Source organism: Ranitomeya imitator, chromosome 1 (assembly GCF_032444005.1).
Source record: "Ranitomeya imitator isolate aRanImi1 chromosome 1, aRanImi1.pri, whole genome shotgun sequence".
Lineage (NCBI taxonomy): Eukaryota > Metazoa > Chordata > Amphibia > Anura > Dendrobatidae > Ranitomeya > Ranitomeya imitator.
Genome location: NC_091282.1, coordinates 700,688,681 through 700,713,615, shown reverse-complemented (window position 1 = coordinate 700,713,615; position 24,935 = coordinate 700,688,681). Strand labels below are relative to the sequence as shown.

The 24,935-nt window shown below is 47.3% G+C and overlaps 1 protein-coding gene and 1 long non-coding RNA gene across 2 annotated transcripts in view; both read left to right on the top strand.

Annotated features, from left to right (window-relative positions):
* Positions 1–24,935, top strand: part of LOC138658045 (uncharacterized) — a 42,198-nt gene that overhangs the window by 5,359 nt on the left and 11,904 nt on the right. The gene's annotated exons all lie outside the window — the stretch shown is intronic.
* Positions 15,542–16,983, top strand: LOC138658044 (uncharacterized). The gene is made up of 2 exons (XM_069745618.1): positions 15,542–15,973; positions 16,445–16,983. Exons 1-2 carry the CDS (start codon positions 15,554–15,556, stop codon positions 16,967–16,969), a joined length of 945 nt encoding a protein of 314 aa, XP_069601719.1. The 5' UTR covers positions 15,542–15,553; the 3' UTR covers positions 16,970–16,983.

Genomic DNA, 24,935 nt, shown 5'->3' with positions numbered 1-24,935 from the left:
GGCACTGTGATGTGGGCAGTGTTGCTTGGTCTCTATACTGTGGCTGGCACTGTTATGTGGGCAGTGTTGCTGGGTCTCCATACTGTGGCTGGCACTGTGATGAGGGCAGTGTTGCTGGGTCTCTATACTGTGCCTGGCACTGTGATGTGCCCAGTGTTGCTGAGTCTCTATACTGTGGCTGGCACTGTGATGTGGGTAGTGTTGCTGGGTCTCTATACTGTGCCTGGCACTGTGATGTGGGCAGTGTTGCTGGGTCTCTATTCTGTGCCTGGCACTGTGATGTGGGCAGTGTTGCTGGGTCTCTATACTGTGCCTGGCACTGTGATGTGGGCAGTGTTGCTGGGTCTCTATACTGTGCCTGGCACTGTGATGTTCGCAGTGTTGCTGGGTCTCTATTCTGTGCCTGGCACTGTGATGTGGGCAGTGTTGCTGGGTCTCTATACTGTGCCTGGCACTGTGATGTGGGCAGTGTTGCTGGGTCTCTATACTGTGCCTGGCACTGTGATGTTGGCAGTGTTGCTGGGTCTCTATTCTGTGCCTGGCACTGTGATGTGGGCAGTGTTGCTGGGTCTCTATATTGTGCCTGGCACTGTGATGTGGGCAGTGTTGCTGGGTCTCTATACTGTGGCTGGCACTGTGATGTGGGCAGTGTTGCTGGGTCTCTATACTGTGCCTGGCACTGTGATGTTGGCAGTGTTGCTGGGTCTCTATTCTGTGCCTGGCACTGTGATGTGGGCAGTGTTGCTGGGTCTCTATACCGTGCCTGGCACTGTGATGTTGGCAGTGTTGCTGGGTCTCTATTCTGTGCCTGGCACTGTGATGTGGGCAGTGTTGCTGGGTCTCTATACTGTGCCTGGCACTGTGATGTGGGCAGTGTTGCTGGGTCTCTATACTGTGGCTTGCACTGTGATGTGGCAGTGTTGCTGGGTCTCTATACTGTGCCTGGCACTGTGATGTTGGCAGTGTTGCTGGGTCTCTATTCTGTGCCTGGCACTGTGATGTGGGCAGTGTTGCTGGGTCTCTATACTGTGCCTGGCACTGTGATGTGGGCAGTGTTGCTGGGTCTCTATACTGTGGCTGGCACTGTGATGTGGGCAGTGTTGCTGGGTCTCTATACTGTGCCTGGCACTGTGATGTGGGCAGTGTTGCTGGTCTCTATACTGTGCCTCGCACTGTGATGTGGGCAGTGTTGCTGGGTCTCTATACTGTGCCTGGCACTGTGATGTGGGCAGTGTTGCTGGGTCTTTATACTGTGCCTGGCACTGTGATGTGGGCAATGTTGCTGGGTCTCTATACTGTGCCTGGCACTGTGATGTGCCCAGTGTTGCTGAGTCTCTATACTGTGGCTGGCACTGTGATGTGGGTAGTGTTGCTGGGTCTCTATACTGTGCCTGGCACTGTGATGTTGGCAGTGTTGCTGGGTCTCTATTCTGTGCCTGGCACTGTGATGTGGGCAGTGTTGCTGGGTCTCTATACTGTGCCTGGCACTGTGATGTGGGCAGTGTTGCTGGGTCTCTATACTGTGCCTGGCACTGTGATGTTGGCAGTGTTGCTGGGTCTCTATTCTGTGCCTGGCACTGTGATGTGGGCAGTGTTGCTGGGTCTTTATACTGTGCCTGGCACTGTGATGTGGGCAGTGTTGCTGGGTCTCTATACTGTGCCTGGCACTGTGATGTGGGCAGTGTTGCTGGGTCTCTATACTGTGCCTGGCACTGTGATGTTGGCAATGTTGCTGGGTCTCTATTCTGTGCCTGGCACTGTGATGTGGGCAGTGTTGCTGGGTCTCTATACTGTGCCTGGCACTGTGATGTGGGCAGTGTTGCTGGGTCTCTATACTGTGCCTGGCACTGTGATGAGGCTGTCACACACGCGTCCAGACTGGTTGGCGCGGGCATACGGGGGTGTGGCCCCACTGGACCACAGACCAAACTTCCATGGAAGGGGCGTAACTAAGTAGCTTCCTAGGTGTTCGCTGGAGCCTCTGATGGTGAGGTCAGACTTGTGCAATAGGAAGCTACCAGGTGCCACTCCAGGGTGATGTATGGCTGTGGCTGCTGATCCCACTAAGGAACGGAGCGGGCATGGCTGGCACTCTGGCTGACAGGCGGGCACGGCTGGCTCTCTGGTAGGCAGGCGGGTACGGCTGGAACATAGGAAGAACCGGTAGGGACCGGTCTGCAGGCAGGTATGTGAAACAGGTTGGAACCTGTTCAAACAGGAGGACTAAGTAACAAGTAGAGAAAGACCGCAAGAGCGGATGCAGAGCGAAAGCACAAGAGCTAGAACCAAGAACAGAAACGCAGGAGGCTGAGTACGTGTAGAAGGTGGAACTAAGAGAAGAGAAGGAGAAGGCAGAGCCAAGGGCGGAGCCGCAAGAGGCGGAGCCAAGGGCAGAGACGCTGGAGGCGGAGCCAAGAGCGGAGACGCTGGAGGCGGAGCCAAGAGCGGAGATGCTAGAGGCGGAGCCAAGAGCAGAGACGGAGCCAAGTGCAGAAACACAGGAGGCGGAGCCAGATAGAACCGCAAAGAGCGGAGCCAGAGAGCAAAGCCAGAGAGTGCGAAGCAAGGTCTGACTGCAGAGTCGCAAGAGTGCGGAGTGTAAGCAGACTGAGAACACAAGGAAAGACAAAGCAGGGAAGGAAGCCACAGACAAGGAGACCGAGAAAAGACAAAGTACAGACAAGGCAATGGAACAAGACACAGGGACAAAGACACAGGGACCAGGATATTCTGCCTCCTGGAGGGCGGACTATAAGAACAAGGCAAAAGCACAGAGAAAAGCCTCCAGAGAGGGAGTAACTCAGAGCAAGGCCAGGCAAACTCAGCAGCTAAACACTAACTGAGCTAACACATTGCACAGGCCCAGACCACAGGGTGGAGCTGCACTATATACAGGAGGCCTCTTGGTAATTGGTCAGGAACTGATTAGACAGATGCACCTGATTCCTATAAGAACCAGAGAGTTCAGGCGCCGCCCCCCTATACACATAGCCATGAAGCATGCAGAGAGCAGAGACACAGAACATGGAGCTGGCATTAAAGAGAACGCACATCATGGCCTGGAGCAGTGGGTAAGATTGTGTGAGAGATGTGAGGCCATGCTGTGATGCCAGCAGAGTTGTTACAGAGGGCAGTGTTGCTGGGTCTCTATACTGTGCCTGGCACTGTGATGTGGGCAGTGTTGCTGGGTCTCTATACTGTGCCTGGCACTGTGATGTGGGCAGTGTTGCTGGGTCTCTATACTGTGCCTGGCACTGTGATGTGGGTAGTGTTGCTGGGTCTCTATACTGTGACTGGCACTGTGATGTGGGCAGTGTTGCTGGGTCTCTATACTGTGCCTGGCACTGTGATGTGGGCAGTGTTGCTGGGTCTCTATACTGTGCCTGGCACTGTTTTGTGTGCAGTGTTGCTGGGTCTCTATACTGTGGCTGGCAGTGTGATGTGGGCAGTGTTGCTGGGTCTCTATACTGTGGCTGGCACTGTAATGTTGGCAGTTTTGCTGGGTCTCTATACTGTGGCTGGCACTGTGATGTGGGCAGTGTTGCTGGATCTCTATACTGTGGCTGGCACTGTTTTGTGGGCAGTGTTGCTGGGTCTCTATACTGTGGCTGGCAGTGTGATGAGGGCAGTCTTGCTGGGTCTCTATACTGTGGCTGGTACTGTGATGCGGGCAGTGTTGCTGGGTCTCTATACTGTGACTGGCACTGTGATGTGGGCAGTGTTGCTCGGTCTCTATACTGTGCCTGGCACTGTGATGTGGGCAGTGTTGCTCGGTCTCTATACTGTGCCTGGCACTGTGATGTGGGCAGTGTTGCTGGGTCTCTATACTGTGCCTGGCACTGTGATGTGGGCAGTGTTGCTGGGTCTCTATACTGTTCCTGGCACTGTGATGTGGGCAGTGTTGCTGGGTCTCTATACTGTGCCTGGCACTGTGATGTGGGCAGTGTTGTGGCTGGCACTGTGATTGGAGCAATGTGCCTGGCTCTTGCTGGTAGTGTTGAGGCTGAAACGTTTTGCTAGTAATTTGGTCCTGTTTGTCATGGGAGCAATGTAACAAACTATTCAGGAGTCATAGGGGTGTACTCGGGATATACAGGTGGGCTGGTTTGCATTAAAATCTGACACATTTGCGTCCTCCCTAAAGTCCGCCAAACATTGTAAATACTGCTGTTTAATTGAGCCACTATCGCACCTGATGGCTCTGTCAGTTTGGACATTTTCTCTTTAGCGTTCATTTGGAGATGACCCCTTTAAACCATGGAATAGTTATCGTTTCCGATCACCATGAGAATCATCTGATCTTTGCCGTCGCTGGTTTTTCCCACATGCCGTGTTCATGCAGCTGCTGCTCAGCGTCTGATAAACTGATGATATGCTGCCTGACATCCGCTGTCACTTCCAATGAGCCTGTAAGAAGGAGAGGAGTTCAGATGTGATTACCGGTGGTATGAGTCTAGACATGGTAACCAGCGCGGACAGCTACCTCAGAGGAGACCAAAAAATACCAGACAAGGTGGCAAATGATTACCTTCTACTGAACATAAAGGAATGAAATCCTGAAGCTCCAGGATCCCAGTGTAAAATCTGTTACAGAGATCCCTCCCATTTATTATACTGATGTATAACTGTAGGCCAGATAGATCTTTTATAGTCAGTTGTTTGCTGGAGACCTGTTAAAAGATTAAAGGGAACCTGTCACCCTCCCCTGGCATTTTTAACTATAAGAGCCACCTTGTGCTGCACTAATGCTGCATCCTGCCAAGGTGGCTCTTTCATTTGGGGTCCCTGCCAACGCTGAACTATTCATTTTTATAATTTGCCCGCCATACCTGTAGTCTGTCCGGGTGGGGGGGGGGGGGCATGTCTTTTCCCCCCTGACACAAAGGCCTCCCAGCCATAACTCAGGGCCTCCGTGCACGGGCGCCGTCTCCTGTGCCTTCATTTACGTCCCCAGCGCCTGCGCTGTAAGTTTTTTTTTCAGGCATGCGTAGTTTGCGCAGATCTTTAACTCCCATCACATGATGGGAACTTACTATAAAGCAAAAGAATGGAGGGCACCATCAACCAATATAAGACAAAGGGATCTACCTAAAGCATGAATATTGAAACAAGAAAAATACAGAGAAAGAAACATGCTATATATAGGGACCACCAATAATATATGAAATAGGTAAATTTTATTTTTGTTTCCATTGAGTCAACCAAAAACACTACATCACAACAAACATATTAAAAACACTTAAAACCAAACTCATTCTATGGAACCCATAATGGGATCCCCCCCTGGACATGGCAGCACAAGAAAAAAATATATATAACAATAAAGTGCATACAGTGCTGTAAATTGTGGAAATTACATGCAAAATTACCAAAGCACCATGCACAGTGGCAACACAATTATAAATCTCCCTTATGACCCACTAACATGCAGTTCACATCTAGAAATATATATAAATTACAAGAAATACAAGGAGTGGTATCTCAGCATGCTCACAAACTCCCTACAACCTGTAATAACCAACATCTATAAATAAAGTATCATAGGAAGAATCAATGTGTACTAGGGCACACAAATTATGGAATAAAGATGCCCCAACACAGAATAAAAGTACCTCCCAACAAAGGTCAAAATTGTTACAAATTCTGCATGGAGATCCAGAGACAATTGTGTGGATCTCCGGATATACAGGTTACCTGAAGAGCCTGGGGCCGAGTTACTGCTAAACAATTCCGCAAGTAGCAAAGAAAGGATGTGGACCAAAAAAAGAGGGAAGGGAGAGACATCCGCCCCTGACGAAGCCACTTTTGTGGCGATACGCGTTGGGCACACCTGCCGCTGGACCTCTGGTTTGCACACATATGTGGTGATCTCGCTTATTCAGCTTTTTCTTGAGATCCCCACTGTGAATTTGGGTATTTGTGGCGGATTTTTAACAAGCCCGGTTACCCCGATATTACGGGGGTGCCTGGTTTAGTCTCTCTGCTACTTCTGCAGCGCCCCGGAGTCCTGGTTCGTTGCAGTAATGTTGTTCCTCCACCAGGGGGGGTGATGTTACATCTGAGGGCAATGAAGGAGATCTTCTGTCCAGGTATCACAACCATTACATACACTTCACACTCCAGACCACCAGGGGGAGCAAAGGTTCTATCTCCTAGGCCACTCCTCACACTTGGGTAAAACTGGTGGGATGGGGAAGAAGTTAGTCAGAGTTCCTGGCTGGGGAACTTAGTCTTTTTTCGGCCTTACTAACTATGTTACTATTATTGTATCATACAATTATTAGGTTCTGTAGAAGGACGTAGATCTGGGTATTTATTATGATGGAATATAGGCTGAACTGGATGGACAAATGTCTTTTTTCGGCCTTACTAACTAAGGAAAGGTCTCCAGGTCGAGCTGGCTGGAGTGATCTTCAGTCAGATCCAGACTGCGGTCTGAGGAGGACGAGGGTACATGGAGCTGCGCCTGCATCCCATGCGACAGCATCCTAGGAAAGGACACGAAAGGAAGTGTGTTGCAGTGAGTGAGCAGCGAAGTCATAGCAACAGGAGTGAAACATCAGGGGGAGACCCGCTAGAAGCAGGCTGCCTCTTTCTGAAGCGCAGAACCGGTAGCCAGAACACCGAGGGAGTAAAGAGCTCTATGCCGTTATTTCAGAGACTGGCAGGACAGTAAATTCCACGTTAGCTGCCCGACCATTTACACAGGAGGTACGGTGGCAACTTGTGGGGGCCGGGGCGTCTCTAGGGTCCCTATAAAAAGCCTCAGGCCACCGGTCATACGTGTTTTGTTCTATCCGACCACGGGGAACAGTGAGAGGAGTAACAACAGTGAGGACCTTATTGGAGCTTATGCAAGTAGGGACCTACTGTATTACTGTGTGCTAGAGGAAGGCTATTGATTTCCACCTGGATAAGGGGACTCTGGATTTGCCTTCAGACTGGCCGAATTCTGCCTACCCTGTGGTCCCTACCCTGGACTGTGGATGCTGAAGCCTTCAGTAAAGGTAAAGAGACTGCAACCTTGTGTCCTCGTTATTCACTGCGCCTTACATCATCCACCATCTACACTCTGGGAAGCCCTGGGGACATACTTCACCTGTGGGAAGGTATACCATCTAGCTGCCATAACATCACCCCAGCGGACCCCTAAGCAACATCGGTCACCCTGACCGAATACCACAGGTGGCGTCACGAACATTTTCCTAAAAGCTGTTGTCCTTTTATTGGACGCCCCGCAAAGGGCCACAGACCGGGTCTAGCCACCGTGACATCCCCACTGACTACAGAAGGGCCCGGATCCGAGTAACCCCGCTGCCCTGACGTGGGGGCGCTCCTCTTCCATCGCCCATGACAAATTTCTAGACTATTATTAGAATGTGCTAATGTTTGCAACATGGTCTTGAATTAATTTGTTAGAAAATGTACCTTTCATGGGATCCCATAGAAAATGTTGATTTCTGAAGGTTTTCAGACACATCTTTTAGGGTGTACTCACTTATGTTGAGTACTATACCATCCTTAAAGAGCTTGATATAACCATATTTGCAGACTGCATTGATAAATCATATATTAATGGGATCTCTATGGTTTTTGTTCAGGAGTCCATCATGCTGGGCTTTTCATTCCAGCAAAAATTCTCCAACTTGTAGACCCAAATGGGGTCAAAATTGTCCACATTTAGCTCTTGTTTTATTCCAGCTGCTTCCATGAGTATTCCACTTTTTTTGTTTTAAATCCTCCATATCAGTTCCAAAGACATGAGCCTTTTTATTTAGTTGGAATTTTTATAGTCTTTGCCAAGGGAGTAATTTTTTTACATATTGGTAACGAGAGTGATTTACCAATATTTCGGAGTATTTGTTTAACTGTGGTTTACCTTTTTTTTTTTATAGCCCCCCTTCCCCAGGGGAACTTGAACTTGGGATTTCTTGATTGCTTGTACAAGAAAAAAAAAAACATAAAAAGTTGCCATAATAAAATATCTGTCTGTGCAGCTGCTTTGATAAATACTTCCTAAGTCACTCAGTATTGTGTATATATTAGAATGGCTAGGATATATACCGTATATACTCGAGTATAAGCCGAGATTTTCAGCCCAAATTTTTGGGCTGAAAGTGCCCCTCTCGGCTTATACTCGAGTCACGGTGGGTGGCAGGGTCGGCGGGTGAGGGGGAGAGGGCGCTGAGGCATACTTACCTAGTCCCGGCAATCCTGGCGCTCCTCCTGCCGTCCCACGGTCTTCGGGTGCTGCAGCTCTTCCCCTCTTCAGCGGTCACGTGGGACCGCTGATTAGAGAAATTAATATGGACTCCACTCCCATAGGGGTGGAACCGCATATTCATTTCTCTAATTAGCGGTAACGGTGACCGCTGATAGAGGAAGAGGCTGCGGCACCGAAGACCAGCTGTCCGGGAGAAGGAGCGGGACGCCGGGAGCAGGTAAGTATGTCATATTCACCTATCCCCGTTCCACACGCTGGACGTCGCTCCGTCTTCCCGGCGCCGCTCCATCTTCCCGGCGTCTCTCCGCTCTGACTGTGCAGGTCAGAGGGCACGATGACGCATATAGTGTGCGCGGCGCCCTCTGCCTGATCAGTCAGACGCCGGGACGAGACGCCGGGAGCTGCAAGCAAGAGAGGTGAGTATGGTATATTTTTTTTTATTATTATTATTGCAGCAGCAGCAATGGCACAGATATATGTGGAACATCTATGGGGAAATATGAACGGTGCAGAGCACTATATGGGGCACAGCTATGGGGCAATATGAACGGTGCAGAGCACTATGTGGCAGAGCTATGGGGCAATAATGAACGGTGCAGAGCACTATATGGCACAGCTAAGGGACAATAATGAGCGGTGCAGAGCACTATATGGTACAGTTATGGGACAATAATGAACGGTGCAGAGCACTATATGGCACAGCTATGGGGCAATAATGAACGGTGCAGAGCACTATATGGCACAGCTATGGGGCAAGAATGAACGGTGCAGAGCACTATATGGCACAGCTATGGGGCAAGAATGAACGGTGCAGAGCACTATATGGCACAGCTATGGGACAATAATGAACGGTGCAGAGCAATATATGGCACAGCTATGGGGCAATAATGAACGGTGCAGAGCACTATATGGCACAGCTATGGGGCAATAATGAACGGTGCAGAGCACTATATGGCACAGCTATGGGGCAATAATGAACGGTGCAGAGCACTATATGGCACAGCTATGGGACAATAATGAACGGTGCAGAGCACTATATGGCACAGCTATGGGGCAATAATGAACGGTGCAGAGCACTATATGGCACAGCTATGGGACAATAATGAACGGTGCAGAGCACTATATGGCACAGCTGTGGGGCAATAATGAATGGTGCAGAGCACTATATGGCACAGCTATGGGACAATAATGAACGGTGCAGAGCACTATATGGCACAGCTATGGGGCAATAATGAACGGCGCAGAGCACTATATGGTACAGCTATGGGGCAATAATGAACGGTGCAGAGCACTATATGGCACAGTTATGGGACAATAATGAACGGTGCAGAGTACTATATGGCAGCTATGGAGCAATAATGAATGGTGCAGAGCACTATATGGCAGCTATGGGGCAATAATGAACGGTGCAGAGCACTATATGGCACAGGTATGGGGCAATAATGAATGGTGCAGAGCACTATATGGCACAGCTATGGGGCAATAATGAACGGTGCAGAGCACTATATGGCACAGCTATGGGGCAATAATGAACGGTGCAGAGCACTATATGGCAGAGCTATGGGACAATAATGAACGGTGCAGAGCACTATATGGCAGAGCTAAGGGACAATAATGAACGGTGCAGAGCACTATATGGCACAGGTATGGGGCAATAATGAATGGTGCAGAGCACTATATGGCACAGCTATGGGGCAATAATGAACGGTGCAGAGCACTATATGGCACAGCTATGGGGCAATAATGAACGGTGCAGAGCACTATATGGCACAGCTATGGGACAATAATGAACGGTGCAGAGCACTATATGGCACAGCTATGGGGCAATAATGAACGGTGCAGAGCACTATATGGCACAGCTATGGGACAATAATGAACGGTGCAGAGCACTATATGGCACAGCTATGGGGCAATAATGAACGGCGCAGAGCACTATATGGCACAACTATGGGGCAATAATGAACGGTGCAGAGCACTATATGGCACAGCTATGGGACAAAAATGAACGGTGCAGAGCACTATATGGCACAGCTATGGGACAAAATTGAACGGTGCAGAGCACTATATGTCAGAGCTATGGGACAAAAATTAACGGTGCAGGGAACTATATGGCAGAGCTATGGGACAAAAATGAACGGTGCAGAGCACTATATGGCATAGCTATGGGACAAAAATGAACGGTGCAGAGCACTATATGGCACAGCTATGGAGCAATAATGAACGGTGCAGAGCACTATATGGCACAGCTATGGGGCAATAATGAACGGTGCAGAGCACTATATGGCACAGCTATGGGGCAATAATGAACGGTGCAGGGCACTATATGGCACAGCTATGGGGCAGTAATGAACGGTGCAGAGCACTATATGGCACAGCTATGGGGCAATAATGAACGGTGCAGAGCACTATATGGCAGAGCTATGGGACAATAATGAACGGTGCAGAGCACTATATGGCAGAGCTAAGGGACAATAATGAACGGTGCAGAGCACTATATGGCACAGGTATGGGGCAATAATGAATGGTGCAGAGCACTATATGGCACAGCTATGGGGCAATAATGAACGGTGCAGAGCACTATATGGCACAGCTATGGGGCAATAATGAACGGTGCAGAGCACTATATGGCACAGCTATGGGACAATAATGAACGGTGCAGAGCACTATATGGCACAGCTATGGGGCAATAATGAACGGTGCAGAGCACTATATGGCACAGCTAAGGGACAATAATGAACGGTGCAGAGCACTATATGGCACAGCTATGGGGCAATAATGAACGGCGCAGAGCACTATATGGCACAACTATGGGGCAATAATGAACGGTGCAGAGCACTATATGGCACAGCTATGGGACAAAAATGAACGGTGCAGAGCACTATATGGCACAGCTATGGGACAAAATTGAACGGTGCAGAGCACTATATGTCAGAGCTATGGGACAAAAATTAACGGTGCAGGGAACTATATGGCAGAGCTATGGGACAAAAATGAACGGTGCAGAGCACTATATGGCACAGCTATGGGACAAAAATGAACGGTGCAGAGCACTATATGGCACAGCTATGGGGCAATAATGAACGGTGCAGAGCACTATATGGCACAGCTATGGGGCAATAATGAACGGTGCAGAGCACTATATGGCACAGCTATGGGGCAATAATGAACGGTGCAGGGCACTATATGGCACAGCTATGGGGCAGTAATGAACGGTGCAGAGCACTATATGGCAGAGCTATGGGGCAATAATGAACGGTGCAGAGCATTGTATATGGGGCACAGCTTTATATGGAGCACCTATGGGGCAATAATGAACTTTATGGAGCATTATATGGGGCTCCTGATTCAATATGGATATTCAAAAACACTTAACCTACTGATGTCTCAATTAATTTAACTTTTATTGGTATCTATTTTTATTTTTGACATTAACCGGTAGCTGCTCCATTTTCCACCCTAGGCTTATACTCGAGTCAATAAGTTTTCCCAGTTTCTTGTTGCAAAATTAGGGGGGTCGGCTTATACTCGGGTCGGCTTATACTCGAGTATATACGGTAGATTGCACATAGCTCATGTGAATACTGATTGTCTTTTAGGCAAAAAAGTGTTGTGAATTCCGCTCTTGGGCTCCCTCCGGTGGTTGTAAATGGCACTTTTGTGAGTTCTGCTCTTGGGCTCCCTCCGGTGGTTTTAAGCGGTATGGCTGCTCCTTGGATTTAGCAGTCTGCAGCTGCTTCCAATGATTGTCTTTCTGCTCGGCTATTTATGCCTGGCTCTTCCCTTCAGCCAGTGCCACTTGTCAATGGTTCCTGGTTGGATTCACATCTCTCTTGGATTTACCTGATATCCTGACCAGTTCAGCAAAGTTAAGTCCTTGCTTTGCTCTTTTCTGTCCACATGTTGTGGACTTATTTGTTCTGTGCATTCTATGTTTTGTCCAGCTTGTCAGTATGGATTAATTGAGTTAAGCTGGAAGGTCTGGGAAGCAGATTTACCCTCCACACCTTTAGTCAGGTGTGGAGATTTTTGTAAACTCTGTGTGGATTTTTGTAGTTTTTAATACTGACCGCACAGTATTCTATCCTGTCCAATCTATCTAGCTAGACTGGCCTCCTGTGCTACATCCTGGTTTCATTCTGTGTATGTCTTTTCCCTTTCCACTCACAGTCATTACTTGTGGGGGGGCTATCTATCCTTTGGGGATTTTCTCTGAGGCAAGATAGTTTTCCTGTTTCTATCTTTAGGGGTAGTTAGTTCTCAGGCTGTGACGAGGTGCCTAGGGAGTGACAGGAGCATCCCACGGCTACTTCAAGTGTTGTGTTGAGTTTAGGGACTGCGGTCAGTACAGGTACCACCTCCTTCAGAGCTCGTCCCATGTTGCTCCTAAACCACCAGATCATAACAGTACAAGTGGCCAAAAATGAATTAAATGCATCTCAAAAGAAGGAAAAAAAAATTCTGAGCCATTTTTTTTTCTGTGCTCTGTTTTGTCTTTTTTTTCCTCTTGATCTCTGGGTGGTTCAGGATTTATGCTCTGGCATGGATGTTCAGGGTTTGTTTTCTCGTGTGGATCAACTTGCTGCAAGAGTACAGAGTATCCAAGATTATGTTCTCCAGACTCCGGCTTTGGAGCCTAAAATTCCTACTCCTGATTTGTTTTTTTGGGGACAGATCCAAGTTTTTGAACTTTAAAAATAACTGCAAATTGTTTTTTGCTTTGAAACCCCGTTCTTCTGGTGATCCCATTCAGCAAGTTAAAATCATCATATCCTTGCTGCGTGGTGACCCTCAGGACTGGGCATTCTCCCTTGAATCAGGGGATCCGGCACTGCTGAATGTAGACGCATTTTTTCAAGCGCTCGGATTATTGTATGACGAACCTAATTCTGTGGATCATGCAGAAAAAACCCTGTTGGCCCTGTGTCAAGGTCAGGAAGCGGCAAAATTATACTGCCAGAAATTTAGGAAATGGTCTGTGCTCACTAAATGGAATGAGAATGCTCTGGCTGCTATTTTCAGAAAAGGTCTTTCTGAAGCCCTTAAAGATGTTATGGTGGGCTTCCCTACGCCTGCTGGTTTGAGCGAATCTATGTCTCTAGCCATTCAGATTGATCGGCGTCTGCGCGAGCGCAAAGCTGTGCACCATATGGCAGTGTCCTCTGAGCAGAGTCATGAGCCTATGCAATGTGATAGGATTTTGACTAGAACAGAACGGCAGGAATTCAGACGTTAGAATAGGCTGTGTTTTTACTGTCGTGATTCTGCTCATGTTATTTCTGATTGCCCTAAGCGTACTAGGAGGGTCGCTAGGTCTGTTACCATCAGTACTGTATAGCCTAAATTTCTTTTATCTGTGACCCTGATTTGCTTATTGTCGTCCTTTTCTGTCATGGCATTTGTGGATTCAGGCGCTGCCCTGAACTTAATGGACTTAGAATTCGCCAGGCGCTGTGGTTTTTCCTTGCAGCCTTTGCAGAGTCCTATTCCTTTGAGGGGCATTGATGCTACACCATTGGCCAAGGATAAACCTCAGTACTGGACGCAGATGACCATGTACATGGCTCCAGCACATCAGGAAGATTGCCGTTTTCTGGTGTTGCATAACCTGCATGATGTTGTTGTACTGGGTTTTCCATGGTTACAGGAACATAATCCGGTACTGGATTGGAAAACTATGTCTGTGACTAGTTGGGGTTGTCATGGGGTACATAGTGACGTTCCTTTGATGTCAATTTCCTCTTCCCCCTCTTCTGAGGTCCCTGAGTTTTTGTCGGATTTCCAGGATGTATTTGATGAGCCCAAGTCCAGTTCCCTTCCTCCACATAGGGACTGTGATTGTGCTATTAACTTGATTCCAGGTTGTAAGTTCCCTAAGGGCCGACTTTTCAATCTGTCTGTGCCAGAGCATGCCGCTATGCGGAGTTATGTTAAGGAATCTTTGGAGAAGGGGCATATTCGGCCGTCTTCGTCACTATTGGGAGCGGGTTTTTTTTTTTGTTGCTAAGAAGGATGGCTCCTTGAGACCCTGTATAGATTATCGTCTTCTTAATAAGATCACGGTCAAATTCCAATACCCCTTGCCTTTGCTTTCTGATTTGTTTGCTCAGATTAAGGGGGCTTGTTGGTTCACTAAGGGTATCGTCACACAGTGCAATTTTGATCGCTACGACAGTACGATTCGTGACGTAACATCGTCGCACAATTATCGCTCCAACATCGTAGACTGCGGTCACACTTCGCGATGCCCGGCGCTGGAGCGACAATTTCATCGTATTTGCGATGTAGAAGTCGTATGGGACAGTCGTACCGGTCATGTCACACAAGACGATTCAGAGCAAATTTTGCATAATCTGTGCGTGACGTTGTTCACTAGGAGCGTGTCGAGCTGCTAGCTAATGTGCTGATAGGCCACAGGTTCTGTGCACACAATTGGTTGGAAAATTTGTCACCTGAGCGCTATTGTTCCCAAAGCCACCTCACAGGTTTCAAAATTTCCTTTCTTCACTTTGTACTTGGACACTTGGTGGACCTGGACGTCGGATTTAGTATTTCCCAGAATATTCCACGCTTTGCACCGCAGCTTCGAGGTATGTTTAAACCCTTGGGCATAGTGGATGGAACGCTGTTTGGTCGGCATGAGCGCTTCGTTCCGCCGCTGAAGCGATGCGGATGGTACGCTGTTGTGACTGGTGGGCGAGAGCGTGGCAGATGGAACGCTGTATGGTCGGCAAGAGCGCTTCGTTCCGCCGCTGAAGCGAAGCCGATGGCACGCTATTGTGACTGGTTGTGACTGTCGGCTACAGCATGGCAGATGGTACAATGTATGGTTGGCATGAGCGTTTAGTGCGGCTGCTGTAGTGAAGCTGGCAGTACACTGTTTTGGGTTATGGTGGCCTAGGGCGTGGCAGATGGAACAATGTATGGTCGGTATGAGGGCATTGTGCGGCTGCTGTAGTGAAGCGGGTGGTACACTGTTTTGGGTTATGGTGGCCTAGGGCATGGCAGATGGAACAATGTATGGTCGATATGAGGGCTTTGTGCGGCTGCTGTAGTGAAGCGGGTGGTACACTGTTTTGGGTTATGGTGTCCTAGGGCATGGCAGATGGAACAATGTATGGCCGGTATGAGGGCTTTGTGCGGCTGCTGTAGTGAAGCGGGTGGCACACTGTTTTGGGTTATGGTGGCCTAGGGCGTGGCAGATGGAACAATGTATGGTCGGCATGAGCGCTTTGTGTTGCTGCTGTTGTGAAGCGGTTGGTACACTGGTAAAAGTAGTGTTTAAAGGACTCTTTGTCAAACGCGTAACTTTTTTTTATAATTATTTTTCAGATGTCAAATCGTGTGGAATTTATCAGGGATTTCATAGAAATCTACCAGTCTTTTCCCTGCCTCTGGAAGATCAAATCTCCAGAGTATTGTAACAGGGAAAAGAGGAAGGAGGGTTATTCAAAGCTCATTGAGTTTTACAATCGCCATGCACCAGAAGAGCCAGCAAACGAAGCGGTAATCAAGAAGAAAATTCAGGCGCTACGCACGGTGTGGAGGAAGGAGCTTAACAAGGTTCTCCACACTACAAAGTCCGGAGCTTCCACCGAAGATGTTTACGTGCCTAAGCTTTGGTATTTCGAACATATGAATTTTCTGAGGGACCAAGAGGTGCCACGGACATCCACGTGTTTTCGCTTGTTGGCACCTGTGGAACAAACTGTATCGGAGAACCACGCCGAGCAGGACTCACAAGGGCAACAAGTAAGTACCTCTTTGCACGACAGTTCACCAATGTGTCCTATAATTACATATAATTTATCTGCATTTTATGTTCTATACTTCTGATTATCCCATCAATTAGAAGTTATTACAAAATCATGTACACATAAGTAACCCTGTCGCAGTAAAGTATTATATGGCGAACTTCATAAGTATGAAATGGCGACCTTTCTAAACCATACCATCTAAGCAATATGGAAAATAGTATCGCTTCCAGCTGCAGATAAGTTTTCTTGTTGAGACTATTTCGACAATAAAATATTCATCAGGTTCCCCTAGCAGTCAGAACAGTGTAGTTCAAAGTAATAAATAAATGGGAATGTTAAATAATATTACTAAGCTAAAAATCTATTACAACCTTTTTTTCCTAATACGAATATATAGTTTGGATGCGGTTATGGTGTTAAGACTTTTTGTTGCCGGGTTAATAACTTAATTTTTTTTTCTCCCCAGGAGGACAGTGCACAGGACAGTACACAGGACTGTGCACAGGACTGCTCGACGACTGAATTTGTGGAGGCTGCACCTGCCAGGACTCAATGGAGGCAAGGTCCAAGGAAACGGAAAGCCACCTCAGACGTCTCACTTGAACTGTTGAGCCTGGCAAAAAAGGTGTTAACAAACAATGTTAGCCCTGCGTTGCAGGGTTTTGGACACTATGTAGTTGACAAACTGGCCAAAATGGACGACAGGCAAAGAACACTAACGGAGCGTCTAATTATGGAAGCTGTGAACAAGGGTACAGATGGCAATTTGGACGAGCACACTCGTTTGGTCTCTTCCCGGCCAATGCAGCGGACAGAGCCCTCATATTATAATGGTTGGTCACAGTCTCAGACACCAATGCGACACAATGTTCCCGTTTCCCACTTCGGCCAGCCACCCCCTAACTCCTACACGCCAATACCTTCTCATATGGCTTCGCCCATCAGGCACCCAAGTTATCAAACTGAAGAATCGGCGTATCACGATTTGTGATTTCATAACTTATTTTACATTATTTTTTTTTTATTGTCTTGTTAACATAATGTGTTTAATAAAACCTTTTCTTTGAAATTCAATCACGACTGTTTGATTGGTGTGTCTCGATCACAGCACTGTATGAGGGCAGAAATTAACGTAACAAAGTAATGTACATTTAACTAAAACAAAAAAAAAATTGAATCATAGTTTAACTATATTTTTTTAATTTAACAACATAACATTTTTTAAACCGGGAATACTCTTTATTATTGTCCCGCCTCCAACTGTTGGCACATGTCCTTAATCTTCTGCAACTCTCCGATTGCCGGATTCTGCTGCTCCTGAATCTGCGCCAGAGTCTCGCACAGCCTTTCAATCCTGGCTTTTACATCGAGGATGGTCATACTGCCGGCTGCTGTTGGTGAGAAAGCATTAAAACCTAACATTAATACCACAGTATTATCCAGATAGTGGGCTGTGATCACATCCCCATAATAGCATTTAGGATGAATGAAACATCTGAGGCGGCGGAAGGCTATGAAACGGCCCTTGCTGTACAGGGTTACATAGAGAGAGGCAGTGAGTGACAATCTTAAGCGTGTTGGAAAAACTTACGTGGCAAGACCTCGTCTGGGGACATATTCTCCGAAGGAGAGAAGCCCGGAAGAGCATCAGGGGGCCAGTACTGCGGTGACTGGGATGCCTCGGGGTGGCGGCGCTGTTTCTTTGCCTCTTTGAATGGAAAAAAAGGTGCTGTCAGCATTCATTAATAAATAATCTTTATTTTTATATAGCGCTAACATATTCCGCAGCGCTTAACAGTTTTGCACACATTATCATCGCTGTCCCCGATGGGGCTCACAATCTTGAATCCCTATCAATATGTCTTTGAAATGTGGGAGCAAACCGGAGTGCCCGGAGGAAACCCACGCTAAAACGGAGAGAACATAAAAACTCTTTGCAGATGTTGTTCGGGGTGGGATTATAACCCAGGACCCCAGCGCTGCAAGGCTGCTGTGCTAACCACTGTGCCACCGTGCTGCCCATGGCAACAATGGCTGCGGTATGGGGGGGGGGCATACCTGCAACCAAATCAAAATAACATTATTGTGGGAACCTACTAGGGTGTGGTGGCACTTTGGTTTCAGAGTCGGAGTCTGTGTCGAATGCCTCGTGCTGTCGGCGTCGGCGCTGTGTCTTTGCCTCTGTGAAGGACAAAAAAAAGGTCTGTCAGCAAATATGGCAACACTGGCTGCGAGGGGGGGGGGAAGAGGGGACCTGCAACCAAATCCAAATCACATTATAGTGGGAACCTACTAGGTTCTGGAGGCGTTGAAACTGAGGGCACTGGGACAGCAGAGGCGGTGTGTGATGCCTCGTGGCGGCGGCGCTGTGTCTTTGCCTCTGTGAAGGACAAAATTCTCATTGGGGTCTGTTACAAACCCCCAAATATAACAGAAACCATGGAAAGTCTACTTCTAAAGCAGATAGATGAAGCTGCAACCCATAATGAGGTCCTGGTTATGGGGGACTTTAACTACCCGGATATTAACTGGGAAACAGAAACCTGTGAAACCCATAAAGGCAACAGGTTTCTGCTAATAACCAAGAAAAATTATCTTTCACAATTGGTGCAGAATCCAACCAGAGGAGCAGCACTTTTGGACCTAATACTATCTAATAGACCTGACAGAATAACAAATCTGCAGGTGGTCGGGCATCTAGGAAATAGCGACCACAATATTGTACGGTTTCACCTGTCTTTCACTAGGGGGACTTGTCAGGGAGTAAGAATAGCTAGAGCCTATAAACGAACTGGCCCCGTCTCTATCCTCAGGAAAAATACAAGAATTAGCTATGGAGGATATCCACTAGATTAAAACATAACCTTTAATAAATGTTACTTAAAAGCTCGGATCCTAATAAGACACATATAACAACAAAAACAAAAAGTGCTCAGGTGAACCAGTGCTCAAAGTAAATATTGGATCGGTCTTACCATATCAAACGGACATATGGAAACAGTCCCTCATAGTCCATGAGGGTGGTGGTTCCAAATAAATGGGGGCCAAGGATAGGGAAGGGTACACCGCAGCTATCTTCCCTGTAAACCCTTAAAAGGACTCCTGTCCTAACAAGGACAGGCCCCAAGTGAGCCCTGCTATGGGAATCCACCAACCAACGTGTAGTCCTAAAGATATTCCTTCTCCCTACGCGTTTCAACTCCAATGAGGGAGCATCATCAGGGGAGTTAAGTAGTCCGAAGAAGATAACAGTGGGTCCCCTCCGTAGTCCCAGAAGGACAATCCAGAAAGGTCCAAACACATTCGTGTACATATCAGTCCGTATTGCCTGGGTCCCGCAGTGGCTGGGACATCCCAGGGAGCTTCAGGAATTCTAGCTGTGTCTGAAGTTAGAGTAAGTCCTGACCCACTGACCAAACACATCCCCCTTATATAGGTACTTACTATACAGCTGAAGAGAATACCCCTCTAATCGGCAGCAATAGCGTTCCTGGATGGCGAGCGCGCATAACCGGAAGTACCGGCCGCCTCGCCCGCTATAGCGTTCCAAAACAGCGAGCGCGCATGACCGGAAGTCCCGCCGGCGTCTTTGATGCGTCCCTTCCGCCCACCATACTCGGCAGCAATACCGTTCCTAAGTGGCGAGCGCGCATAACCGGAAGCACCGGCCACCTCGCCCGCAATAGCGTTTCCAAACAGCGAGCGCACATGACCGGAAGTACCACCGGCGTCTATAATGCGTCCCTTCCGCCCACCATACTCATGGAGTCCCATATCATAGTAACCAGCAAGAGTGTACTCCCGGAAGTGACGCCGCCATGTCCGACGCGTCACTTCCGCCCACCATTTTCCCGGGGTATAATGTAAAATAAGAATAGATAATACACAAATTGCCCTGGTCTCCCTTCCGCCCACCATACTCATGGAGCCCAGTGTCATAGCAACCAACGAATGTGTATTGCCGGAGGTGATGCCGCCATGTCCAACGTCTCACCTCCGCCCACCATTTTACCGGAGCATAGTGTGAGATAAAGAAAAACCCTACGTACATTGTCCCGGTCTCCCCATTCATTAATAAAAAGGTACGAGCGCCGCAGACTTCAATGAAACCCACCCAGTTACATACCCCAGTGACACTATATAAGGGTCAGTGATGATATATTGTATAGATCACTTATATATTGGGTAACAGGCGCCATATTAGAAAATCCAGATTGTATATATTAAATCCCGGCGCCGTAATGTATCTGCCATGTGTACTAATTATTGTGAGTACCAAAATCATAGCATAACAAAAAGGGAAGAGGGGGGGGGAAGGGGGAAGGGGAAAGAAAAATAGAAGGGAGAGGTGGAAAATAATGCCCTAAGATATATACATGCTGGCAGCAGAGATATGTGGTACAGTGATACCACTAGCAGAAATATATCATATAGTTATACTCCACGTCTCAAAATTCATGACTAGAAGAGAAGGGTAACCAGGGGAGATTGCCATATTCAATTCAAAAATAGCATGTCCCGAAAAAGCTCCAGCTTAATCCGGGGGAAATCAGCGTGACCGACAAACTACCGTAAGTGAAATAAAAATTAGGTCCGAAAAAGAAAGAAGATTCCCCTCAGGGCAAAGTAATGGGTATAACATCCCATAACCGGGTCCCCATCAGATATGTCCCTGAAGGACCACATAGTAGGGAACAGTGGCTCCTATACTACTTGATAGAAAACGAAATAAGACTGTTTTGTTTTCCTTGGCCAACCTTGTGACTAGGGGCACCATCAGACAGAGTCTGGATAAAATAATGTTACAAAAAAATAATAAAAGGAAGCAAAAAAACATCCCCATACTCAAACTCTATGTGGTACGAGAGCCAAACCTGGGAGGGTACAAATAAGGAAAGAGAGAAGGGAGAGGAAAGACAGGGGGCAACGGGGGGAGAAAAGGAGAGGAAACAAAAGAGGAAAAAGGAAAAAAGGGGGGAGGGGGAGAACACCAAATAACTTTTTTAGAGGGGACTTTGCTCTCACAGAAAGCACCCAAAATTAATCTGATCGTTCAGGCCTCGAGGGTGGCAGGTGTCCAGCGTGAAAATCCAGCTGGCCTCTCTCTGCAGTAGCAGTTTATCCAAGTCACCACCTCTATTGGGCATGTCTATTTTATCGATTCCCATGAATCGTAAGACCTTGGTGTCTCCCCCATGTACACCGTTGACATGTTTGGCGATTGGTGTATCTCTTTGGTGTCTTATATCGCCGAGGTGTTCCCCTACCCTTCTTCTAAACTCCCTAATTGTCTTCCCGACATAGGTGATACCGCATTGGCAGATGGCTCTGTAGATAACACCTGTACTCCTACAGTTTATGAATTTATTTAACTTAAAGGTCTCTTGTGTGTTATCATTAAAAAATTCTTTCCCAGTGCATATTGACTCACATGCTATGCACCCGCCACATCTAAAGCACCCTGCTGGTCTTTGTGGGAGCCATGTTGTTGCTTTGGGTGTTGAGAAATGACTATGTACAAGTCTATCCCCTAATGTCTTAGCCCTGCGATAGGTGATAACCGGGTCTCTCCCCAGAGTGTCCTTCAAGTCCTCGTCCATTTTTAACACTTCCCAGTGTTTTCGTATGATGTTCTTAACAGACGGTGCTCCATTGTCATACGTGCAAATCAGTCTTGTGACTGTAGAGGATTCACCCTCCTTTCTGCGTGGTATAAGGAGGTTTTCCCTTTTTTGTTTATTAGCATATCGGAATGCTTCTCGTAAAATCCTATCCGGGTAACCTCTAGCCAGGAACCTTAGTCTGAGGTCATCGGCCATAACTTTAAAGTCTCTTTGGTTGGAGCAATTACGCCTCAACCTCAAATACTGGCCCTTTGGGATGCCTTTCTTTAGAGAGTATGGATGGTTACTATCCCATCTTAGCAAGGAGTTGGTTGCCGTGGGTTTCCTATATATAGTACTCTCCAAGCAATCCCCATCCCTAGATTTCGTAATCAACACATCAAGAAAAGGTAACTGAAATTCTTGGATGTCAGAGGTGAATTTAAGGCCAACATGATTGGTATTCAAAGATGTCATAAATTGGCCAAACTCTTCTTTGGTCCCTTTCCATATCACAAAAATATCATCAATATACCTGACCCATAAATCAATATGGGCCAGGTACTCGGTGTTCTGTTCTGAGAAGGCAATGCTATCCTCCCACCAGCCCAGGAACAAGTTTGCGTAAGTAGGTGCACAGGGATTCCCCATAGCAGTGCCCCTGAGCTGGTGGAGGATCTTGCCATCAAATGTGAAATAGTTATTTGTGAGTACGAATTCAAGAAGAGTCATAATAAATTCATTATGAGCATTGAATTGACGACCCCTAGCACTAATAAAGTGACGTACCCCTCGAATCCCACAATCATGCGGGATTGAGGAGTACAGGGCCTCAACATCAATGCTGGCAAGTAAAGTGCCTGATTCAAGAGATATGCCCTCCAATTTCCGTAGTAGGTCCATTGTGTCCCTGATGTAGGACGGGAGTGATAATACAAAAGGTCTTAACACATCGTCTAAATAGATACCGATGTTTTGTCCAATACTCCCTATGCCCGACACTATGGGCCTCCCTCTTAAAGGGTCCAGACCCTTATGGACCTTAGGTAAGGCATAAAATGTGGCCATAACTGGATGACGAGGTAACAAAAAAGAATACTCCTCCTTGCTAATGAGTCTCTCGGTTTTTGCTTTTTCAAGAATTACCCCTAAAGTTTTCAGACAGTTGCTAGTAGGATTTAAGGCTACCCGTATATACGTGGTATGATCATTCAATATTGACAGACACATATCCCTGTATTTTTCTACATCCATCACTGTGACGTTCCCCCCCTTATCAGAGGGTTTAAATACCAGGGAGGTGTCTGTTTCTAAATTACGGAGCGCTCTCATCTGATCTCTAGTGAGATTATGTCTCGACTGGTTTTTAGCATGTTTTTTTATATCACTGGTACTCAGATTAAGGAACACGTCTATCGCTGATAAGTCTCCCCCCACTGGTGCCATATTTTTGCTGGTATTTTTTAAATGGGTAAAGGGGCCACATTCATTATTATTGTCAGAGACCGTATCTAGATCTGCCAGAAGGCGAACCTCAGGTAAAATATCCTGCGGGATATTCAAATCATGGCATACCCTTTTGTCTTTTAATTTGAAGAATTTATGCCATCTCAATTTTCTTACAAAGAGATTAAGGTCCTTAACAATGTCAAAGACCTTAAGGTCCGTACTGGGGACAAACGAGAGTCCTTTCGACAGTACTGCCATCTCAGCTGTGGTTAGCTGTCTACTGGAAAGATTTAAAACCTGTGACTCTCCTCCCTGTTGAGGGCGGTCTGACTCCGCAGCTGGTATGGTCGGTCTAAAAAACCGGTTCTTTGGTTAGAGTGTTGATATTTATTACCTCTACGATACCCGCCCCCTCTTCCTCTTTGACGGCCCCTGGGATGGCTCCCTCTACCCTCTGTATCTGAGAGATCTGTTTCCGTAGAAGACAGATCAGTTTCTCTCTCCCTTTCTATTCTGTCCGGTGCAAACTGATAGACTCTCCCCTCTTTGAAGTCTTGCAGGTCCCTGAGATATTGTTTGTGTTTCCTCTCTTTGAGGTTATATTGGAATTTCTCAATAGAGTTCTGCAGTTGACTCTCCTTGACTGTAAAGTCACTTTCGGATTTACATTTTTTGGTAATGTCAATCTGCTCTTTAAGTTTATCATTCAATTTTTCCAAATTAATTTTTTCTTCGCTAGCCAAAATTTGCATAAATCTCAGGGAACTGCAAGTGGCCTCTTTTTCCCAAAGGCGCATCAATTGGGGGGTCCTACACCGAGCAGCTGGGAGCAAGGGGATACGTAGTCCCCTCGGGACAATCCCGTTTTTAATATAGTTCTCCAAACTCTGTAACTCCCACCATGAGACTATTTGTTCCCTATAGATCCTATCTAGATCCTTGAATGCTGAGGTATAGGTGGGTGTATACTTTTTTTGGGAGAATTCTTTCTCTGAGAATATATCCTTGGCCTCAGTAAGCCACAACTCTGTATCTGGGCCCGTTGCCAAAAAGCCAGCCATAACAAAGACAAAAGTATATAAGAATAGCTAGAGCCTATAAACGAACTGGCCCCGTCTCTATCCTCAGGAAAAATACAAGAATTAGCTATGGAGGATATCCACTAGATTAAAACATAACCTTTAATAAATGTTACTTAAAAGCTCGGATCCTACCGGCGTCTATAATGCGTCCCTTCCGCCCACCATACTCATGGAGTCCCATATCATAGTAACCAGCAAGAGTGTACTCCCGGAAGTGACGCCGCCATGTCCGACGCGTCACTTCCGCCCACCATTTTCCCGGGGTATAATGTAAAATAAGAATAGATAATACACAAATTGCCCTGGTCTCCCTTCCGCCCACCATACTCATGGAGCCCGGTGTCATAGCAACCGAGCGCCGCAGACTTCAATGAAACCCACCCAGTAACTGGGTGGGTTTCATTGAAGTCTGCGGCGCTCGTACCTTTTTATTAATGAATGGGGAGACCGGGACAATGTACGTAGGGTTTTTCTTTATCTCACACTATGCTCCGGTAAAATGGTGGGCGGAGGTGAGACGTTGGACATGGCGGCATCACCTCCGGCAATACACATTCGTTGGTTACTATGATATGGGACTCCATGAGTATGGTGGGCGGAAGGGACGCATTATAGACGCCGGTGGTACTTCCGGTCATGTGCGCTCGCTGTTTGGAAACGCTATTGCGGGCGAGGTGGCCGGTGCTTCCGGTTATGCGCGCTCGCCACTTAGGAACGGTATTGCTGCCGAGTATGGTGGGCGGAAGGGACGCATCAAAGACGCCGGCGGGACTTCCGGTCATGCGCGCTCGCTGTTTTGGAACGCTATAGCGGGCGAGGCGGC

What these genes read in the sequence shown, in the direction of transcription:
- LOC138658044 (XM_069745618.1), top strand. Translation starts at nt 15,554, where the DNA reads ATGTCAAATCGTGTGGAATTTATCAGGGATTTCATAGAAATCTACCAG. An exon ending in AGGACTCACAAGGGCAACAA is followed by an intron (nt 15,974 to 16,444) that starts GTAAGTACCTCT and finishes TTTTCTCCCCAG; the next exon opens with GAGGACAGTGCACAGGACAG.